Source organism: Hypanus sabinus, chromosome 23 (assembly GCF_030144855.1).
Source record: "Hypanus sabinus isolate sHypSab1 chromosome 23, sHypSab1.hap1, whole genome shotgun sequence".
NCBI classification, from domain to species: domain Eukaryota; kingdom Metazoa; phylum Chordata; class Chondrichthyes; order Myliobatiformes; family Dasyatidae; genus Hypanus; species Hypanus sabinus.
The window spans coordinates 55,894,286-55,916,781 of NC_082728.1; the positions used below are offsets into that span (position 1 = coordinate 55,894,286).

The 22,496-nt window shown below is 41.2% G+C and overlaps 1 protein-coding gene across 8 annotated transcripts in view; it reads right to left on the reverse strand.

The window, feature by feature from the left end:
- LOC132380202 (fas-binding factor 1 homolog) overlaps positions 1 to 22,496 on the reverse strand; it is a 127,058-nt gene that overhangs the window by 92,550 nt on the left and 12,012 nt on the right. For 5 of the 8 annotated variants that reach the window (XM_059948900.1, XM_059948896.1, XM_059948894.1 and 2 more), the window contains exons 4-7: positions 19,569 to 19,610; positions 16,210 to 16,291; positions 15,905 to 15,965; positions 14,349 to 14,399 (exon numbers count right to left, since the gene is read on the reverse strand). In XM_059948900.1, coding sequence (XP_059804883.1) covers positions 14,349 to 14,399; positions 15,905 to 15,965; positions 16,210 to 16,291; positions 19,569 to 19,610 — 236 coding nt within the window. Of the gene's footprint in view, positions 1 to 14,348; positions 14,400 to 15,904; positions 15,966 to 16,162; positions 19,546 to 19,568; positions 19,611 to 22,496 lie in introns of those variants that run through there. The other 3 variants (XM_059948895.1, XM_059948899.1, XM_059948897.1) reach the window with 3 other exon arrangements.

The window sequence follows — 22,496 nt, forward strand, 5'->3', positions numbered from 1 at the left end:
GATTGTCTATGTACGAGGACAGTAGTTCAAAAAAGACCAGGACCAAGATATGAAACCTTTAATGTGAGCACTGGCAACAGAACAATAATCATAGAAACTGCCCAGATAAAATCAGAAAACAAACTGCTGGATGAACTCAGTGGATCAGAAAGCACCTACATATGCAGGGAAATAGACAATTGAAATTTTGAGTCAATGCCTTTCTGGCTAGATGAACAGTCTCAACCCAAAATATCTATTGTCCATTTCCCACTATTGATGCTGCCTGAGTCTCCAACAGTTTGTTTTTCTTTGGCTGCAGGCTTCTGTATCTGTAGCCTCCTGTGTTTCAATTGCCCAAGTTCAACTAGTTTAATAATATCCTCCAAGGAAGGGAAGGCTGCCTACTTTGCCTGACCTGGACATAACTCAAATCCCTCACCTTGTGGTTGTTATTTAATAGCCTCACTAAGGGATCTTGCCCATGTCAACTTTATACCAAAGAAAAATGAAGACAAAAACTTCACTGCATAGCCAATTGCATTTTCTCTAAAAGGAAACAGCAAACTGTTCGAAATGCATTATTTTTTCCAGCTTGTCAAGATGCCACTCAGTTCACTTCAGAAACCACACATATATTTGACAGGATATTACAGCTAAAAAGACCATCATGATTGTACAGATTATTTAAAACAGTTATAGAATTGGACCTATTCCCTGGCTTTTCCACACTGCCCTGCTAATATTTCCATTTTCTTTTCAAATTTACCTTAAAAACCCTTCCATATATGAAATTCCAAATCACAATACTCACACTGTTATTTCTCCTCTTTCCCAATTCCTGGTTCTTCTACCAACCATGTAACCTCTAATTACCAACCCTTATTGTAAAATGCTTCACTTACTTACAAAATGGTTTCCAGATCTGACATGTTTAAAATTAAACTTCCTTCATAGAGATATAGTAAGGGGAAAATCCTGACTAATAATGAAAATTCACTGTAAGGTTGAGATGACAGAGTGATTCAACTAGAAAGGCTGCTGCGTCACACCACATTCAACTCAGGTTCAGTCTTGGTCTCCAGTGCTGTCTGTGTGGAGGTTGCGTGTTCACCCTGGGGACTAACATGGGGGATAAGCCATAGCAGAGGATTCTGAATTCAATGCGAACTTGCACTTAAGCCCTCTGAAACTGAGCAGCAGCTTTCTTGAACTGCTGTAATCCATCTCTTATTTTTGAGTAGGAACTAGACACAGCAATGGTGATAAGTTTTCAGGACAGAAAGTGTACAACTTGAAGAGTCCAACTGCTGCACTGCTACTTATAGATGGTTCAGGCATAAGAAGCAATATTAATGTGGCAACACAGATGACTAATATACATCCACTAGTGAAGCAAGTGAATGTTCAGGATTGCCGATTGAGTACCCAACCAAATGGGTCAACTAACAAGTTCCTGATGATGTTGAGTTTCAAGTTTTGTTAGAGTTGTACTCACTCAGGCTAGCAGAGTACAGACAATCCCTGCATCACAGCAGTTCAAATAACAGAAATTCACCCTTGCAGAATTCACAATTCATTATCCAAAAATTTGAAACTTGGAATTAAATTAACTTCCTTGAGATTTATGTGTTGCAAAGTAAATAAAATAATTTTTTCAACTTCCACTTTTTGACTCATGGGGTTTCACGTTACCAAAAATCAAAGTGTGGACAATTTCCTAAGTACACGCTTCCACTCCTATTAATGCGAGGTTTTAGGTTTTTCCTGGGTTATGGTGCATGATTAAATGCCTTGGACAGTCATTTTTTTTCATATTTTAATGTATTCATTTTTCAGGGCCTGGGTATCACTGGTTAAGGCCAGTACTTAATCCCTTCTCCAACTGTCCTCTGAAAAGTAATGTAGAGCTGCCTTTGTAAACTGCTGCAATTTTTCTAATAAACTATTCTTACAGAGCTGTCAGGTCTGGAGTTCCAAGGTATAAACCCAGTAACAATTAAGGAAAAGCAATGCCAGGGTAATAAGAATCATGGAGAGAAGCATACAGCTGATAATGTCAGCATGTGGAAGTCACTGTTTGAGAGGTTCTGCTGGAATAGCCGGGAGGGCGGAGCTTAGGATGATGACACCTAACAGCGACTCCTTTGCTTGCAAGTTCAGAAACTGCTCTAGTTCCATCTTTAATAACTCTTTTTGCCCCTTTTCAGTGTTCTTTTGAAGACCCTGACCTGGAGTTACACACTGACTTCGGTTCTTTGCGGAAAGGAGACCCACTCTCGGAGTCTCACACCCAGCCACTTTTTTATATGCCAAGGACATGGCCTGGAAGACTAGCACTGTTGCCTGTTGAGATAGCCGTGGGAGACAGATCATAAGCAGCGAGCTGGCTGCTGGCTGTCTGCCCAGAGACCCTAGTTCTTTGGGCACAGAGCTCGGAAAAAGCAACACAAAAGACTTGTAACACCATAATTCTGTGAGTTGTTTTGTTATGTCTCCCCCTTCGCTTTGAAATGGGGACATCTCTCTTTCCCTTATTAGGGAGAGAGGGAGCCTGTGGTATGTTGAATTACCGGGTGAACATGTAGGCTTTGGGGTACTGCAAGTCTGTGTCTTTATTGATGATTTGCTTCACACTTGAGTGCTTGGTTGGGGGGGGGGGGGGTGGGTGCCAATACTTTTTTTGTTGGTGGGGTGGTTCATAGTTTTGCTACTGCCTACATGTGGGATGGAGGAGCTGGAGGGGCTTCGGGATTTTTTTTTGTAATTTATTTTTTCTTGAAGTTCATCATCAAGTATTTCCATAAAATGTATTTCAGATACCGTACATATATTCATATATGTATTCATATTTGCCACAAATCTCCACATAATATTTACCTGAGGTTCACACTTATAGGAAAGAAAGAACAAGCAAAAGGAGAAAACTATGTACAAGCAGGGAATGATTTTTTTTACAACATCTTCATTGATTTGTGAGAATAAAATCAGGTCCATGAGGTGTTATGTAGTTAAACCATTTTTCCCAGTATGAATCAAATTGTTCCAACTTTATGATTAACAAATACTGTTATCTTCTCCATTTTGTAAATGTTCATTGTAATTTCCATCCATGCGTTTAAGGCTGGGCTCTCCTGTGATAACCATTTCCTAGTAAGAGTCTTTTTACCAGCCACCAATAGTATATTCATTAAATATTTATCTCTTTTACTCTCTAAGGGTATTTCACATTTAAAGATGTCTTGTAGGACATTGTGTATCCCACTCCAATAGTCTTTGATAACGGGGCAATCCCAGAAAATACGGTAATAGTTTGCATTTTGATTTCCATAATTTCTCCAGCAAACAGGGAGGTTACTATAATGGGATTCCTGAGAGGGTGTAATAAAATATCTTATCAAGTTTTTCCATCCAAACTCCCTCCATTTCTGTGAATTGGTACACTTCCATTGATATCTCCATATTATTATCCATTCTTCCTCAGATATAATTATCCCTCCTTCCTTCTCCCATTTTGTTTTAATGTATGAAGTGTTTTAAGATTTGACAAACCCTTATACATGCTCAAAATGATCCTACTACCACTATCTGAATTATATGCTTTTCTAAATAGCTCTATCAAGCACGTACTTGCCTTGGTTACATTTTTAACCCTCCTCTTAACATACGGTCGCATCTGCAAATACTGATAAAAGTCTTGTTTTTCTAATAAGTGTTCCTCTTCAAGCATTTCAAAACTGAACAGTGTTCCTTCTTTCATTATGTTGCAAACTGTTATTCCTTTAGTTGTTCAGTCCTTAAATCTAGCAACTAGTATATTTGGCATAAAATCCGAGTCACATGCACACCATTTTAAGAATTGCAATATCTCCCTCTAGTTTATATTCTTTTATAATAGTTTTCCATATTTTAAGAGTCAATTTCACCCATGGGTTATCAATAGTAATCATCTAACTTTGTAGGTTGTTATCAGCGAAAATTGCCTGTATGGGGATGGAAAGTATCCCGTCCTCAATGATTTTCCATTGAGTTGGATATTCCAATGATGGGTTGCACCAGCATATCACAGCTCTCAACTGTGCTGCAAGATAATAATCTCTAAGAGAAGGTAGGCCCTATACCCTTTTCCTTGGCTAATTGCAAAGTTTTGAGATGAACTCTAGGCCTTTTACCTTGCCATATATACCTTGATAACATCTTGTTCCATTCATTGAACTGAATTTGGTTAATCTGTATTGGTAGGGTCTGAAAGAGATGTAATAGTGTGGGAAATACATTCATTTTAATGGATTCTATACTTGAACTGAGACTAAAAAAAGGAATTAGGTTCCATCTTGTTATATCTTCCTTAATTTTTTTATATCTAGGTAGATAATTGCATTCTGATAATTTTGCCAAATCTTTTGGCATAATGATGCCCAAATATTTGAAAGACTCTATTTGTCATGCCCAGGGATATCTACTTTCAATTTCCCTTGATGGGCTATAGCAGGGGTGTCAAACTCATTTTAGGTCACGGGCCGGATTGGGCAAAATGCAGCTTCATGCGGGCCGGATCAGTCGGGCGCGTGCGAACGCAGCTTTCATTGCCTCCGTTTTTTCAGCCTGTTCTCATGCGTCTCAGTCTCTGCTATAACTACAAAGTGTTTCACTTCACAAATTCCGTTTCTTATGAAGAAGACTGCTGAGCAAGCATTATTTTTATGATTGGTATTAACTTACAATCATAGGCTTCATATCGCCGGGCCATTAATAATTAAAATAATAGATCTATCTAAAATGATCTCGCGGGCCAGATATAATTGTACGTCGGGCCGGATATGGCCCACAGGCCTTGAGTTTGACACCTATGGGCTATAGTTATATGAAAGTAATTGGGTTTTATCTATGTTGACCTTGTATCCTGATAATTGATCATATTGTTCAAAGAATTGCATCAATTTAGGTAAAGAGAATGCTGGTTGTCCTAAATAGATCAAAATACCATCTGCATAACAGGCCAATTTATGCTCTGTCCCTTTAATAGTAATTCCCCTGATATCTTCATTTTGTCTGATGTATTGAGCTAGTGGCTCCAGATATAATGTGGAGTAGCGGTGACCATGCACAACCCTGTCTTGTGCCCCTTTCTAGGGTAAAACTATTCAATAAATATCCATTGATTTTAATCCTAGCAGTAGGGTTGTCATATAGTGCAAGACTCTGTAAAGAAAATTCCAATTAACTGAATCAAATGCCTTTTCAGCATCCACACTTATCACTATTGCTTCGATTTTATTTTTTTGTACATGATCCATAATGTGAAGTGTCCTTCGTACAAGTGTCTTGTGTCTGGCATTGTCGTATAAAACCTGTCTGATCGTTACGTATCAGTATGGATAGAAACTCCTCTAATCGTTTGGCCATGATGGAGGTAGATAATCTATAATCTACATTAAGAACGGATATTGGTCTAAATAACCCGCATTCCATTTTATCCTTGCTTTCTTTTGGTATACCTGAGATTATCATTTCCTTCCAACTAGGTAGCATTTGTGCCTTTTTTTAGAGTTCAGTGTGGGGAGTAAAACAGAAATTAATTCATTTTAAAATTCTTTATACCACTTTGCCATACATCCATCTGATCCTGATGACTTGCTTAATTTGAGCCTACTAATTGCAGTTTTTAGTTCAGCTTCAGTTATGTCAGCAGTCATTATTCTATTTTGTTCTTCGCTTAAAGTGGGTAACTCTAGAGAATTCAGGAAGGTGTCAATTAGGGTTATGCTTCCCCCTGGAACTTTGGAATATAGAGTTTTGTAAAACACTTCAAAAGCTTCTTGAATTTCACTTAGTTTACTTTTATCACCTTTGTTCTTGGATCCTTAATTCTATGAATTGCATTTTGTGCTATCTTTTTGTTTTTCAGTTTCCACACCAGTATTTTCATAGATTTCGATCCACTTTATGGTATCTCTGTTTCAGAAACATTAGATTTTTCCTGATTTCTTGTGTAGCCAAACTATTAATTTCATTCCTAATTGTTAAATTTCTTCTAATGTATCCTGTGTCAAACTCAAGTTCCTTCAACTTATTTTGTAATTCCTCTAGTGCTTTATTCCTTATTTTTTTCTCTTAGATGAAGATATCGCTATAATTTCCCCTCTTAAGACAGCGTTCAGAGTATCCCATAGAATGGGAGATGAAACCTCTCCAGTATCTTTGAATTCTAAGTAAAAACCAATTTCTTTTTTAATTTGTTCCATAAAATAGGGATAATTGAATAGACTTGAACTTAGTTTCCAAACAGTATTCTTTGGTTGTAGGTCAAAATCAATATATTAAAAAAACTAGAATGGTTGGGGGGTGAGAATCAAATTGAAGAGACTAAGAGAGAGGAGGTTAGTTCACAAACAGAGAAAGCTTGCAGACAGTGTGTGAGGGAGGATGGGAGATGTAGGGGAGAAGGAAGAAAAAGTTAATAAAGTTGTTTGCCTCCAACTTTCACCCTGCCCTCAAATTTACCTGGTCCATTTCTGACACCTCCCACCCCTTTCTTGATCTTTCTGTCTCCATCTCTGGACACGGCTTATCTACTGATATCTACTATAAGCCTACACACTCTTCTACAGACTATTCCTCTTCCCACCTTGTCTCTTGCAAAAATGTGATCCCCTTCTCACAATTCCTCCGCTGCATCTGCTCTCAGGACAAGGCTTGTCATTCCAGGACAAAGGAGGTGTCTTCCTTTTTTAAACACAAGGGCTTCCCTTCTTCCACCATCAACTTTGCTCTCAAATGCATCTCTCCCATTTCCCGCACATCAGCCCTCACCCCACCCGCCCACCATCCCACTCGGGATAGGGTTCCCCTTGTCCTCACCTACCACCCCACCAGCCTCCGGGTCCAACGTATAATTCTCCGTAACTTCTGCCACCTCCAACGGGATCCCACTACCAAGCACATCTTTCCCTTCCTCCCCTTTCTGCTTTCTGCAGGGATCGTTCCCTACGCGACTCCCTTGTCCATTCGTCCTCCCCATCCCTTCCCACTGATCTCCCTCCTGGCACTTATCCTTGTAAGCAGAACAACTGCTACACCTGCCCTTATACTTCCTCCCTCACCACCATTCAGGGCCCCAGACGGTCCTTCTAGGTGAAGTGACACTTCACCTATGAGTCAGCTGGTGTGGTATACTGCGTCTGGTGCTCCTGGTGAGACCCGACGCAGACTGGGAGACTGTTTCGCTGAACACCTACGCTCTGTCTGCCAGAGAAAGCAGGATCTCCCAATGTCCACACATTTTAATTCCATGTCCCATTCCCATTCTGATATATCTATCCATGGCCTCCTCTGCTGTCAAGATGAAGCCACACTCAGTTTGGAGGAACAACACCTTATATACCGGTTGGGTAGCCTCCAACCTGATGGCATGAATATTGATTTCTCTAACTTCCGTTAATGCCCCTCCTCCCCTTCTTACCCCATCCCTGATATATTTAGTTTATTTTCCCCCTCCTTTTTTTTTCTCTCTTTCTGCCCATCACTCCATCTCCTTCTGGTGCTCCCCTCCCCTTTTCTTTCTTCCTAGGCCTCCCATCCCATGATCTTTTCCCTTCTCCAGCTCTGTATCCCTTTTGCCAATCACCTTTCCGGCTCTCAGCTTCACCCCACCCCTTCCGGTCTTCCCTTATCATTTTGCATTCCCCCCCCCCTCCTACTTTCAAATCTCTTACTATCTTTCCTTTCAGTTAGTCCTGATGAAGGGCCTTAGCCTGAAACATCGACAGTGCTTTTTCCTATAGATGCTGCCTGGCCTGCTGCGTTCCACCAGCATTTTGTGTGTGTTGCTTGAATCTCCAGCATCTGCAGATTTCCTCATGTTTGCTATTGAGTATAGGAGTTGGGATGTAACGTTAAAATTGTACAAGGCATTAGTAAGGCCAAATTTGGAGTATTGTGTACAGTTCTGGTCACCAAATTACAGGAACTATGTCGACAAAATAGAGTACAGAGGAGATTTACTACAATGTTACCTGGGTTTCAGCACCTAAGTTACACAGAAAGGTTGAACAAGTTAGGTGTTTATTCTCTGGAGAATAGAAGGTTGAGGGGGACTTGATAGAGGTATTTAAAATTATGAGGGGGATAGATAGAGTTGACGTGGATAGGCTTTTTCCATTTAGAGTAGGGGAGATTCAAACAAGAGGACATGAGTTGAGAGTTAAGGGGCAAAAGTTTAGGGGTAACATTTAAAGTATACATTGTCATTTATAGTAAAGTTGGATAGGAATATGGACAGGAAAGGAATGGAGGCTTATGGGCTGAGTGCAGGTCGGTGGGACTAGATGAGAGTAAGCGTTCTGCACAGACTAGAAAGGCTGAAATGACCTGTTTCCGTGCTGTAATTGTTATATGGTTATATGTTATTGGTTATAAATATATAGATGCATGGTCACTTACATCAATTGTCCCAATTCCACAAGAGTTCATTTTGTCTTTATCCTTTCCAAATGTTATGAAATAGTCTATTCTTGTATATACAGAATGGGGGGCAGAATAATGAGTGTAATTCCTTTTGTAGTAGAAAAGGTCCCTCTATATATCAATATCGACCAACATCCTCAAAAAGTGTTAACTTTCTTATGTAAGGACTTTATTTCATAGGTTTTTCTATTGGAAGAGTTTAACTTTGGTTGTAATTGTAAATTTAAGCCTCTCCCACATATCAAGAGACCTTCTGTTTCCATTACCATAACATTAGTAACTTTCTGGAAGAAACTAATATCACTTCCTGGGGGTGCGTATATATCCAATAGAGTAACTGAATTTCTGTCTATATTCCCCTTTACCAGAGTATATCTGCCCTCCTTATCTCCCATTTCGAATATTTTTTCAAAATTTAGCTTGCTTGAGATGAAAATAGCAACTATTTTCCTTTGTCCTGATTTATATAAGGAGAAAAACAAATTAGTGATGCCCATTCTCTTAAGTTTTCCATGCTCGTTATCACTTGAGTATCCTGTAAATGCACTACATGGGCTTGTTCTTTCTTCATTTTTGATAGAATTGAGTTTGATTGTATTTAACAGCCCATTGACATTAAAAGAAATGAATTTTACTTTGTCCTTAGCCATGTGTATTTATCTGTCAGTGTATCATTAAAATTAGCAAAATAGAATTTAATCGATCTACTCCCTGAACAAGTAAGAACCAAGAAACGCGAATGAAAAAAAAAGATACCAGAAGTGTGATTCCAAGGCTCTGGCCTCTAGTAGTTGACCCTGGGTTGAACTAGAGGAAATGTCTAGCTGTGGGGGATAGCCTCTCCTGCCTGTGAGTTGAGGGCCCCCACTGCAGTACCCATAGAGTAAAAAAATCTATGTCCATTAACTGAAAAGATTTCTCTGTGTATTCCTCCCATGTATATATTCTCATTTAGGAGGGGATAAAGGAATGAATGAATGAATAAAAAATAATTAATTAAGTAATATAAAATCCATATTATAATAAGCACCTTGAGATAAGTATAGCACCATCTATTTTTGCTTCTGTTTAGCTTATCAACACTTTTGAAATTAGTCAGACCTCATGGCTTTTCTGGAGGGGTTGAGAGCTGTCTTCTGAAAACTCACAGTCTCTTCCTGATATTCTTCTCTCGCCCTCCTCCCATCCCCTGCTTTCTCGATTCTCTCAGTATTTCCCAAGCAGAACAGGCTTTCCCTCGGTTTGATCACGCTTATGGTCAACCCTCTGTCCGTCACGTCTGTAGTCGCCCCTTCCACTGTCTGATACAGCTACATCCCGTCTTCATAAAACACTCACAGTTTAGCAGGGTACAGAGTCTGGAAGCTAATCCTTCTTTGCGTTAATACTCGCTTCGCTTCAGAATATTCCTTACATTTCTACAGGACTGCTGGGTGGGGGGTAATCTTGATCAAAATATATTAATTTCCCATTTTAAATACCTTCTTCTTCCCCCAGGCATGCAGAATCTCTGCAAACACGAGGAAATCTGCAGATGCTGGAAATTCAATCACACAAAATGCTGGTGGAACACAGCAGGCCAGGCAGCATCTATAAGGAGAAGCACTGTCGAAGTTTCGGGCTGAGACCGACCTGACGAAGGGTCTTGGCCCGAAATGTCGACAGTGCTTCTCCTTATAGATGCTGCCTGGCCTGTTGTGTTCCACCAGCATTTTGCGTGTGTTGCAGAATCTCTGCTTTGGTTTTGTTCGGGGTCCCACAGGTTCCATCCTAGGTCCCATTCTTTTCTCTATATATATGCTTCCCCTCAGCCAAATCATTCAAAAATATGACATTTCTTTCCACTGTTATGCTGACGACACACAGCTTTATTTCCCTCTGAAACCAAACAACCAGACAAATCTAGCCAACCTCGTGAACTGTCTTGAGGACATAAAAGTGTGGGATGGCACAAAACTTCTTACAGCTGAATGAAGGCAAGTCTGAAGTTGTCCTATTTGGCCCCCCTGACTCCATCAAAGTGATTACCAACAGTCATGGTAACCGGTCCATCCTTTTCAAACCCCATGTTAAATCCCTTGGTGAGATATTTGATTCCACCTTTAAGTTTGACAAGCAAGTTAATGCAGTAGTAAAAGCCAGTTTTTTCCAGCTTTGTACTATTGCTAAAATCAAGCAGTTTCTCTCTTTCAAAGATCTCGAGAAAGTCATTCATACCCTTATGTCCTCCCGCTTGGACTACTCTAACTCCCTGTATACTGGGATTTAGTCAGTCATCCCTGTCCCGTTCTACAAATGGTCCAGAATGCCACAGCCAGGCTCCTGACAGGTACCCGGAAGAGGGACCATATTATTCCTAACACATACAAAATGCAGGTGGAACGCAGCAGGCCAGGCAGCATCTATAGGAAGAAGCACTGTTGACATTTCGAGCTAAGACCCTTCGTCAGGACTAAGTGAAAGAAAAAATACTAAGAGATTTGAAAGCAGGAGGGGAAGGGGGAAATCCGAAATGATAGAAGACTGGAGGGGGTGGGGTGAAGCTAAGAGCTGGAAAGGTGATTGCCAAAAGGGATACAGAGCTGGAGAAGGGAAAGGATCATGGGACAGGAAGCCTAGGGAGAAAGAAAGGGGGGGAGCACCAGAAGGAGATGGAGAACAGGCAAGGAGTGATGGGCAGAAAAAAAAGAGGGAGGGGGAAAAATAAATCAGGGATGGGGTAAGAAGGGGAGGAGAGGCATTAACGGAAGTTAGAGAAATCAATATTCATGCCATCAGGTTGGAGGCTACCCAGGCGGACCCAATGGTGTTGCTTGAATTTCCAGCATCTGCAGATTTCCTTATGTTTCCATATTACTCCTATCCTGGCCTCCCTCCACTGGCTGCTAATACGGTTCAGAATTGACTTTAAGGTTTTCCTGCTTGTTTATAAACACCTAAATGGGCTGGCCCCCTTATTTCATAGATCCTCTAATCCCTTATTCTACTTCCAGGTCCCTCAGGTCAGCTGACTTGGGGCAAACACGAGGAAATCTGCAGATGCTGGAAATTCAAACAACACACACAAAATGCTGGTGGAACACAGCAGGCCAGGCAGCATCTATAAGGAGAAGCACTGTCAACGTTTCGGGCCGAGACCCTTCGTCAGGACTAACTGAAAGGAAAGATAGTAAGAGATTTGAAAGTGGTGGGGGGGGGGGGGGGGGGGGGGAATGCAAAATGATAGGAGAAGACCGGAGGGGGTGGGGTGAAGCTAAGAGCTGGAAAGGTGATTGGTGAGAGTGATACTGAGCTGGAGAAGGGAAAGGATCATGGGACGGGAGGCCTCGGGAGAAAGAAGGTAGGGGGGAACACCAGAGGGAGATGGAGAACAGGCAAACAACTAAATATGTCAGGGAAGGGGAGGAGGGGCATTAACGGAAGTTAGAGAAATCAATGTTCATGCCATCAGGTTGGAGGCTATCCAGCCGGTATATAAAATGTTGTTCCTCCAACCTGAGTTTGGATTCATTTTGACAGTAGAGGAGGCCATGGATAGACACATCAGAATGGGAATGGGATGTGGAATTAAAATGTGTGGCCACTGGGAGATGCTGCTTTCTCTGGTGGACCGAGCGTAGGTGTTCAGCTAAACTGACTTCCAGTCTGCCTCAGGTCTCACCAATATATAAAAGGCCACATCGGGAGCACCGGACACAGTATACCACACCAGCCGACTCACAGGTGAAGTGTTGCCTCACCTGGAAGGACTGTCTGGGGCCCTGAATAGTGGTGAGGAAGGAAGTGTAAGGGCAGGTGTAGCACTTGTTCTGCTTACAAGGATAAGTGCCAGGAGGGAGATCGGTGGGAAGGGATGGGGGGGAGGGGGACGAGTGGACAAGGGAGTCGTGTAGGAATCCTCTCCCTTCTCCAGCTCTGTATCACTTTTGCCAATCACCTTTCCAGCTCTTAGCTTCATCCCACCCCGTCCGGTCTTCTCCTATCATTTTGCATTTCCCCCTCCCCCCACTACTTTCAAATCTCTTACTCTCTTTCCTTTCCGTTAGTCCTGACGAAGGGTCACGGCCCGAAACGGCAACAGTGCTTCTCCTTATCAGCAGGCTGCCTGGCCTGCTGTGTTCCACCAGCATTTTGTGTGTGTTGGCTGACTTGGGGCTCCTGGCTGTCCCGCGATCTAAACTTAAGCTCAGTGGTGACTGTGCCTTTGCTATTGTAGCCCCTAGACTGTGGAACAGCATTTCCCTCCCCATCAGATCTGCCCCCTCCATCAACTCTTAAATCCAGGCTCAAAATTTACTTTTATTCACTAGCGTTTGAATCCTCCTGATGTGGCGGATTTTTGGCTTGTGCCTAGGCCCTTGAGTTGTTTCTTTTGTGCCTATAAGCTATTTGCCCTGTTAGTTATGTCTCGTGTTTCTTGAATTTGTGATTTTAGCTATCTGCTCTGATCTGTACAGCACGTTGGTTGTTTTTAAATGTGCTATATCAGTAAACTTGACTTGACTTTGTATCTAAGGAACCTGATTACTATTGACTGTAGCTTATTTTCCCTGTTTCCAGAAGGCCTCGGGACGAGTGCACAGTGTGCTCTCTCAATGTCAAGTGTCATGGTCGGGGGAAGCTCCAGCGTGTCCCATAGCAAGTTTTCTACAAACTCTGCCATAGACTACCCCACCGCTCCTTCAGGAACATTATATATCCTGATATTCTTTCGTCGTGATCTTCCTTCTTGGTTGAGTCATTTATTTTCTTGATGATTTAATACTTATATCGTCTTAGTGTCCATTCCACATTTAGAACGTGATCTTCCACCTTTTCAATTTGTCTCTCTGCCACCACTATTTTGAATAACATTGGTGAGCTCTGACTTGATATCATTTAGTTGCTGTTTTATGTCTTTTTGGAATTCCTGTATCTCTTCCAGAATTTTTACTAAATTTGCCACTTGGCCTGAACAAGGTCCAGCATCAGCCTATCAGCCTCACTGCCATGTGCTTGTGAAGGAGACCTGCTCGTTGCACCCCACTCGTCCACTGGCTTCACAGTGACGCTTTTTTTTATCTCCATTCCTTTTCTCTCTTAACAATTCAGATATTTTCTAGAGATCTAGTATTTGGCGGATTAACGGGGCAAAATAAGCATTTTTCCGGAGGAGTTATTATTTTAGGCTGCCATTCTGAATGATGAAGTCACCGGAAACCTGGGGTTCTAACACTTAATTGTCATTCATTCTTTGCACCACTCCTGTTTTTGTGGATGTTTGCAAAGAAGAATTTTAGGATGTATATTGTACACATTTCTGTGATATTAAATGTACCTATTGAAACCTATTGAAAACAGTGATATAATTTTGAAAACAATACACACTGTAGCCACAATGCTCCAGTAATGGAGGAAATTAATGTTTAGGGTAGTAGAAGGGGTATTAATCAGACATGTGCTTTGTGGTAGATGGTGCCAAATCTCTTGCTGAATATTACCACACGTGTCAAATGGGAAATGCAATGTAGGCTGGGCCTAATTTTAGGACATGTATTTTGTACAATTTTTGTCAATAGAATTTTGTTAGGTGAAGGTTGGGTGACTGTGTTAGTCTAACAGGAAAGCAATATTCTAATTTTCCAATTTGCATTTACTCATTTGCATTCTTGAATTTTCTGTTCTTGGTGCAGTTTCTGGATTACCTATTGTTCAAAAACTGGCCTGTTTAAGACAAAATCAGATTGTCACTTAGAGTAGAAGCAATAGTGAGTGATTATGGCAGTGAGGAGTATCTATGGGATTAAGTTATAATTTTAGGCCTCATCTAATGTGGATAAAGCAAGTATTGAATCTATCTATTCATTAGGTTCTACAAAGGAGAGCAAGGGGCAACCATTATAACTTGTATTACATAAACTTACCTTCATTGTTTCTAATAGGGCCTGGTGATCGACCTCTGAAATCTCAGACTCCTGCACAAAGAGAATAAAGTCCTTTACACAATGCACAGTACTGTTCCCTTCAGTACAACTTCAACCAATTAATCCTATATAGTCAAGAATTCAGCCAGTTATTCCCAATTTGTAAATGCAACTTTCTATTAAAGGTTTCCACAGGTGTAATCAAACCAGTTAGGGGGAGAAAAAATGATGGGGAATGAATAATGGCGGGTTTCACATTTCAACTTCGTAAAGAGCACGGGAAATCAGACTGTCTGGAATTCTCACAAAGTCAGTTAAGTGGATAGATTATTCTCAAGGCACAAAACAATGTAAGGAATAAAATTTACGCTGAATTAGGATTTATCATAAATTAGTCAAAAACTGGATGGCCTTGTAAATATATCAGACATAATTAATATAACACTTTTCTAAAATGATCTCAAAACACAATTCAATCTTTCATATTATCTTGTCACCAGGTTCTGACTTCTGAGCTCATGCAGTATTATGATTATAGCAGCATGGAAGCATAGAAAACAGGAGTGGGCCATTTGGTCTTTCAAACCTACTCCCCCATTCAATACAATCATAGCTGAATATTCATCTCAATAAATTACTGTAAAGGGGGTTTCTTCTTTTTTCTTTGTTACTGTTGGGAAAGGGTTTCTTTTTGTTAACTAGCAGGAATGCTAATTTATTGATACCGAGAATGGTATTCCTTTGTAAACCAAATGGGGATTAATGTTCTTTCTTCTGAGTCTGTAAGCTTTTGTTGACGGGCTTTTGGGCAGATCGGCGCGAGGGGGTCGAGAGAGAGGACGCAATGCTCTAAGCTGGGCGAGGATCGGACCCCAAAGGGGGGTCCGCGGCCGGGAGATTCTCCGAGGGGGGGGGGGGATGAAGCTAGATGTGCTTGGTTGACCACTCGGAGGGTCCTGAGCTGTTTGGAGAGTCGAGGAGTTTGGAGGGTCCTGAGCTGCAAGTCGAGGAGTTCGGAGGGGATCGAATGGTGGCCAGAAGACTTCAGAAATTGAGCTCCAACGGTTGTGCACGAAGTGGTTTGGACTTTGATAAGTTTGGCGCCTTTTCTTTAATTTTCTCTTCATATATACTGTATCGTTATTAATCACTTAGCTATAGTAACCTTTATAAATTGTACTCATTTAATCGCATATGGTGTACTGTCTGTTTTTGGGCGAGGCGGGGACATCACACAGCATCCACACCAGCTGATTACCCAGTTTGGCGGGGCCGAAGGCTGCTTCCCCTAGACGAAACGAGCTGAGCGAGCCTGAGGCGACCCAGGGGGTTACATTACATTACATGTAGACAATTCTTGGAACCTTTAAATGAGCCAGAGAATATCTTCACATAAAAAGAAATGCTTTCCTCCTCAGCGGAATCTGATCGTGGCAATTTCTGTGGTCCAGATTTTCTGTTGTCCAGCACGATTAGGTCCCAAAGGTGCCAGACTAGAGAATTTCAGCCTGTATTAAGTGTGGACTAAGCAGTATTAAGGAAAGACACACACTCACATCATTGTCCTTGGCAGCCTCCTGTGCTAACTTATTAAAAAACTCATCATCCAGCAATGACCTGAAAGGGAAAAACACCTATGCATGAATCACTAAATATACAGAGCCTCTGCAGTTTTAGTTATACAGTCTATTGTAAGGACAACAGAATTTGACAATATTGTCATGGATCAGGACATTTTAATGCAACTTGAAAGCTAATTTAAGTTTTCAAACTCCTTCAAATTCAAGCTCTATTTGCACAAAGTAAATATTCACACAGCACGGCTACTGTTCCTTCAGTCAAGCAGGCTGCTAACCCATACTTTTTGTTACTTCTGGATGATGCGGGAGCTGATCTCCTGGGGGTGCTTCCTGATTGCATGGTAGGGAAAGTGATTTTTTTATCTGCAAAGCAAAGTTACAGAATTAAAACAGTTGGCACACCAATACATTCTCAAACCATTGCTTCAATGCAATACTTTAAATAATTTTGCCATCACAGCTCAGGAGATGAAGATGAAATTACAGAAGTTTCCAAGACTAGTTGGAAGTTCCCAGAGATAGCAATGGTAAGCAGTAAAGTGATCACCAATATAAAGTCAAAATTTTTTTTTTAAACTCAACTGGAAGATTATCCTTTCTCACTTCAATTAAATTAATAATGTAGCTTACACTTAAATTTTATTCTCTCATTGCCTGCAGGAGTGGAGGTGTTGCTCACCTTACTGCTTGGGAAAAGTCACTGTTCTTGAGTCTGGTGCTCCTGATGTGGACACTACGTAGCTTCCTCCCTGATGGCAGTGGGACAAACAGTCCATGATTAGGGTGAGTGGGATCCTTCATGATATTACTGGCTCTTCTCTAGCACCTTTCTGTGTGTATCTTTGATGGTAGGTAGGCTCGTTCCAGTGATGCATTGGGCAGTTTTGACTACCCACTGTAGAGCCTGCAGTGCAGTTTCTATACCATGTAGTGATGCAGTATGTTAGGATGCTCTCTACTGCACATTTGTAAAAAGACATGAGTACATATCTGGGATTCCTAACCTGGTGTCCATGGACCCCTCGGTTAATGTTAAGGGTTCATGGTATAAAAAAGGTTGGGAACCCATGGTATAGATGTACATAGTCCAGCTCTCTTCAGCCTCCTCAGAAAGTAGACACTGGTGAGCTTTTCCAATTGTATAGTATGTGTTCTGGGATCATGAATCAAAATTAGAATCAGGTTTGTTATCACCAGCGTGTGCCGTGAAATTTGTTAACTTAGCAATTGCAGTTTGATGCAATACATTATATAAAAGAAAACATTAATAATAAATAACTATACATATAATGAATAGATAAAAATTTATACAAAAGCAGAAATAATATATATTAAAAAAGTGAGGTAGTGTTCACAGGATCAATGGCCATTTAGGAATCGGATGGCAGAGGAGAAGAAGCTGTTCCTGAATCACCAAGTGAGTGCTTTCAGGCTTCTGTACCCCCTACTTGATGGCAATAGTGAGAAAAGAGCATGCTCTGGGTGCTTGGGGGTCCTTAATAATAGAGGCTTCCTTTTTGAGACACCGCTCTTGAAGATGTCCTGATTACCTTGTAGGCTAATACTCAAGATGGAGCCAACTAATTTTACGACCCTCTACATTCTTTCGGTCCTGTGCAGTAGCCCCCTACCCCCACTCATACCAGACAGTGGCGCAGCCTGTCAGAATGCTCTACACAGTACATCTATAGAAGTTTTTTTAGTGTATTTGTTGACATACCAAATCTCTTCCAACTCTTAATGAAGTATAGACACTGTCTTGCCTTCTTTATAGCCACATCAATACGTTGGGACCAGGTTAGGTCCTCAGAGATCTTGACACCCAGGAAGCTGAAACTGTTCACTCTCTCCACTTCTAATCCCTCTATGAGGATTGGTATGTGTTCCTTCATCTTACCTTTCCTTAAGTCCAAAATTAGCTTTTTCATCTTACTGCTGTTGAGTGCAAGGTTGTTGCTGTGACACCACTCCACTAGTTGGTATATCTTGTTCCTGTATGCCCTCTCATCTCCATCTGAGATTCTACCAACAATGGTTGTATCATCATCAAATTTATAGATGGTATTTGAGCTAAGCCTAGCCACCAGTCATAGGTATAGAGAGAGTAGAGTAATGGGCTAAGCACTCCACTGCGGTGCACCTGTGTTCATCGTCAGTGAGGGGGAGATATTATCACCAATCCGCACAGATTGTGGTCTTCTGGTTAGGAAGTCGAGGATCCAATTGTAGAGGGAGGTACAGAGGCCCAGGTTCTGCAACTTCTCATTCAGGATTGTGGGAATGGTGGTGTTAAATGTTGAGCTACTGTTGATGAACAGCATCCTGACGTAGATGTTTGTATTGTCCAGGTGGTCTAAGGCTGTGTGAAGAGCCATTGAGATTGCATCTGCCGTTGACCTATTGTGGCGATAGGCAAATTGCAGTGGGTCCAGACCCTTGCTGAGGCAGGAGTTCAGTCTAGTCATGACCAACCTCTCAAAGCATTTCATCACTATAGATTGGAGTGCTACTGGGAAATAGTCATTAAGGCAGCTCACATTATTCTTCATAGGCACTGGTATAATTGTTGCCTTTTAGAAGCAAGGGGATCTTCTGCCCATGGCAGTGAGAGGTTGAAAATGTCCTTGAATACTCCCGCCAGTTTGTTGGCACAAGTTTTCAGAGACTTACCAGGTACTCCATTGTGTGAGATGTGCACTCCCAGGAGATTGAAAATGTGGCATTGTAAATAGGGGTGTGGGTGGTCAAAGGTGCAATGCCATCTTTCAGATTGCATACCACTGAAAATAAAACTTTTTTTGCACTGTTAGATCCAAGTTCTAGGCTCTAGAATGGGGAGAACAGTGAAGAAACATTTGTTTTGACAAAGTTCAGAACTGGTACATTAAGTATTTTGGCACAACATGTAGTTGAGATACAGATGAGCCTATTTTAAGGGAAAGGAAATACTTTGGCAATACACTGAGTCATGAAGAACAAGTGCAGGATAGGTTTTGGATCATTTCAGAAAAGCCAGTACCTAGATGAGAGGTTCATTAGTCCTTTCTGATAGGTAAAGATGTATGGTTGTGAATCTGGTCTCGTAACACCTTGGTTCTACACTCTGGACATTTGATAAGCAAAATAAGCCCTTATGAGGAAAGTGCATACATTGCTATCAGACAAACAGAAATTCTATAAGTATGTTTTAGTTCAGTTTAATTCAGAAACTTGCAAGGTAATTGATGGCTGTGAAAAAGATGATCAAATTACATGCTGCTTTTTTTCTCTCCTCTGCACACTTAGCATGTTTAAGTTGGGGCACAGTGTCCTGTGTTGTCTCCTCTTTCTTTCCCAGGGCTTCATGCTGAACCTTCTTCCCAAATTATTCTTTTTTGAAACTATACAATGTGCATCATGTCCCCATTAGTGTTTCACTTATCCATTCTCTGTTGTTACTCTTCAAAAACTCTCCGCATTAAGCACTGGGTTTTCATTTCCCCAACTAAAACAAACAAACTTTCTTCAGTCAGTTCTCTGTCATACAAAATATCCCTACAATCCTGTTGTTACACAGATAGGCAAATGAGTTATTTTTAACCATTTAAAGAATAAAGCAAGAAAATAATGCATGAATAATGAACCATTTGGATCGAGTTACCATCATCACCAAGCAGGTCATCCAGAACGTCATCAATCGACTCTGAAAGAGAAAGGTACAATGGTAGAACCATTAATCTTACCATTTCTCTACTTGCTTGCTTGATAATAAAGCTGCATAACTACACAGTGCAGAAAGACAAGAAAATCTGCGGAAATACTGGTCACACACACAAAATACTGGAGGAACTCAACAGACCAGGCAGCATCTATGGAAAAGAGTAAACAGTGGACATTTTGGCCCAAGACTCTTCATTGGGACTGGGGAAAAAATAAAGTTAGAGCAAGAACATGCGGGGAGTCAAGGATGAAGTACAAAGTAGTAGGTGATAGGTGAAACCAGGAGAGGGAAAGGGGTGAAGTAAAGAGGTGAGAAGCTGAAAGGTGAAAGAGATAAAGGGCTGGAGAAGGGAGAATCTAATGGAAGAAAGAGAAGGGGGAGGAACACCAGAGGGAGGTGATGGGCAGATAAAGAAATAAGATGAGAGTGGGAAACTGGAATGGGGAATGGTGAAGAGGGTGAGGGGTCAATTACCAGAAGTTCGAGAAATCAATGTTCATGCCATTAGGTTGGAGGCCACCTAAAGGGAATATAAGGAGTTGCTCCTCCAACTTGAATGTGGCCTCATCATGGGAGTAGAGGAGGCCATGGACTGACATGTCACAATAGTCTTCTACCATCTCTCATCAGATTCCTCCTTCTCCAGCCCTTTATCTCTTTCACCTATCATTGTCTCAGTTCTTTATTTCAAATCTCCCCCCCCCACCCAGATTCACCTATCACCTACCACCTTGTACTTCTTCCTCCCCTCCCCCAACCTTCTTGCTCCAACGTCTCATCCTTTTTTCCAGTCCTGGCCCAGTTCATCAACTGTTTACTCTTTTTCATAGATCCTGCACGGCCCGCTGAGTTCCTCCAGCATTTTGTGCAGTATAGAAAGAGATAATTTTCCCATTGAGTCTGCTTTCTCTGAATTATCTAATTAAAGTAGCTCTCCTGATCCTTCTATTTAAATCTGCAAATATCTCCTTCACAATGTTGTACTCAATTGTAATGAAATATGCTGACAGAATAAGGCACAAGGGATCCATAGAAGCACAGAGTATAAAGTAGGGAAATTAAGTTGGAATTCAAAATATTAGTTAGGTTGCAGTTTGTGTTTGGAGTCTAGTTCCGTTCATCTAGCCTTCAGAAACAGGTGAAAACCCAAGAAATGAGACAGGAAACCATTACTGGCATAGTTCAGAGCTTGAGATTAGAAGATTGAGAAAAGGTGTTCAAGATCATGATGTGTTTAAATAGAGTGACAAGAAGGTATTCCCATTCACGGATTAACATGAGAAGCACTTGATAGCTTGGACCTGTACACACTGGAGTTTAGAAGAATTGGGTGGGGTGTTGGATCTCATTGAAACCTACTGAATATTGAAAGGCCTAGATAGAGAGGATGAGGAGAGCATGTTTCTTTTTGTGGAAGAGTGTAAGACCAGAGGGTATAGCCTCAGAATAGAAAAACATGCCTTTAGAATAGACATAAGAAATTATGTCTATTCTAAATATTCTGTCTATTTAGCCAGAGGGTGGAGAATCCGTGGAATTAATTGTCACAGACAGCTGTAGAGGCCAAGTTATTGATCATAAGCATAGGAGCAGAATTGGGCCATGCTGCTCATCGAGTCTGCTCCACTATTGTATCATGGCTGATTTATTATCCCTCTCAACCCCATTCTCCTATACTAAACCAGTAACCATTGTTGCCCTAACTAATCAAGAACCTACCATCTATCATACTCTGCTCTAAATATACTCAATAACTTGGTCTGCACAGTCATCTGTAGCAATGAATTCACACAGATTCACCACCCTCAGGCTACAGAAAATTTTCCTCAGTCTGTGGTCTGAATGGATGTTCATCTATTCCAAGTCTGTGTCCTCTGGTTCTTTACTCCCCCACTGTGGGAAATATCCTCTCGATATCCACTATCTGAGCCTTTCAATATTCGATGGGTTTCAATGAGATCTCCACCCCATTCTTCTAAGCTCCAGCAAGAAGAGGTCTACAGCCACCAATCCCTCCTCATATGTTAACCCTTTCACTCCCAGAATTATTCTCATGAAATTCCTCTGGACACGCTCCAATGTCATCATATCTTTTCTTAGATAAGAGGCCCAAAACTACTCACCATACTCTAGGTACAGTCTGACCAATTCCTTATAAAGACTTAGCATTACATCCTCGTTTTTATATTTTTTGTCCTCTCAAAATGAATGCTAACATTACATTTATCTTCCTCACCACTGACTAAACTACAAATTAACAGAGGATTCTGCACAAGAGCTTCCAGGTCCCTTTTCATCTCTGATTTTTTAAATTTTCTCCCCATTTAAAAATAGTCCATGCCATTATTTCTTCTGCTGAAGTGCATGACCATGCACTTCCCAACACTATAATCCATCTGTCACTTCTTTGCATGTTCTCCTAATCTGTCTATGTCCCTCTGCAGACACCCTGCTTCCTCAACACGACATGCTCCTCCACCTATTTTCATATTGTCTGCAAACTTGGCCACAAAGCCACCAATTCCTTTATCCAAATCACTGGCATATAACATAAAAGAAGAGGTCCCATCCCAAACCAACCCCCCGTCCCCCCCATGGCACACCACTGGTCACTGGCAGCCAACTAGAAAATGCCCCCTTACTCCCACTCTTCCCCTCTTGCCAGTCAGGCAATCCATGTCAGTATTTTTCCTGTAAGATCATGGTTCTTATCTTATTAAGCTGCCTGAGAGGCCTTCTGAAAATCCAAATAAACAATATCCACTGACTCTCTTTTTCCTATCCTGCCTGTTATTTCCTCAAAGAATTCCAACAGATGTCAGGCAAGATTTCCTCTTAAGGAAGCCATACTGACTTTGGCCTATTTTG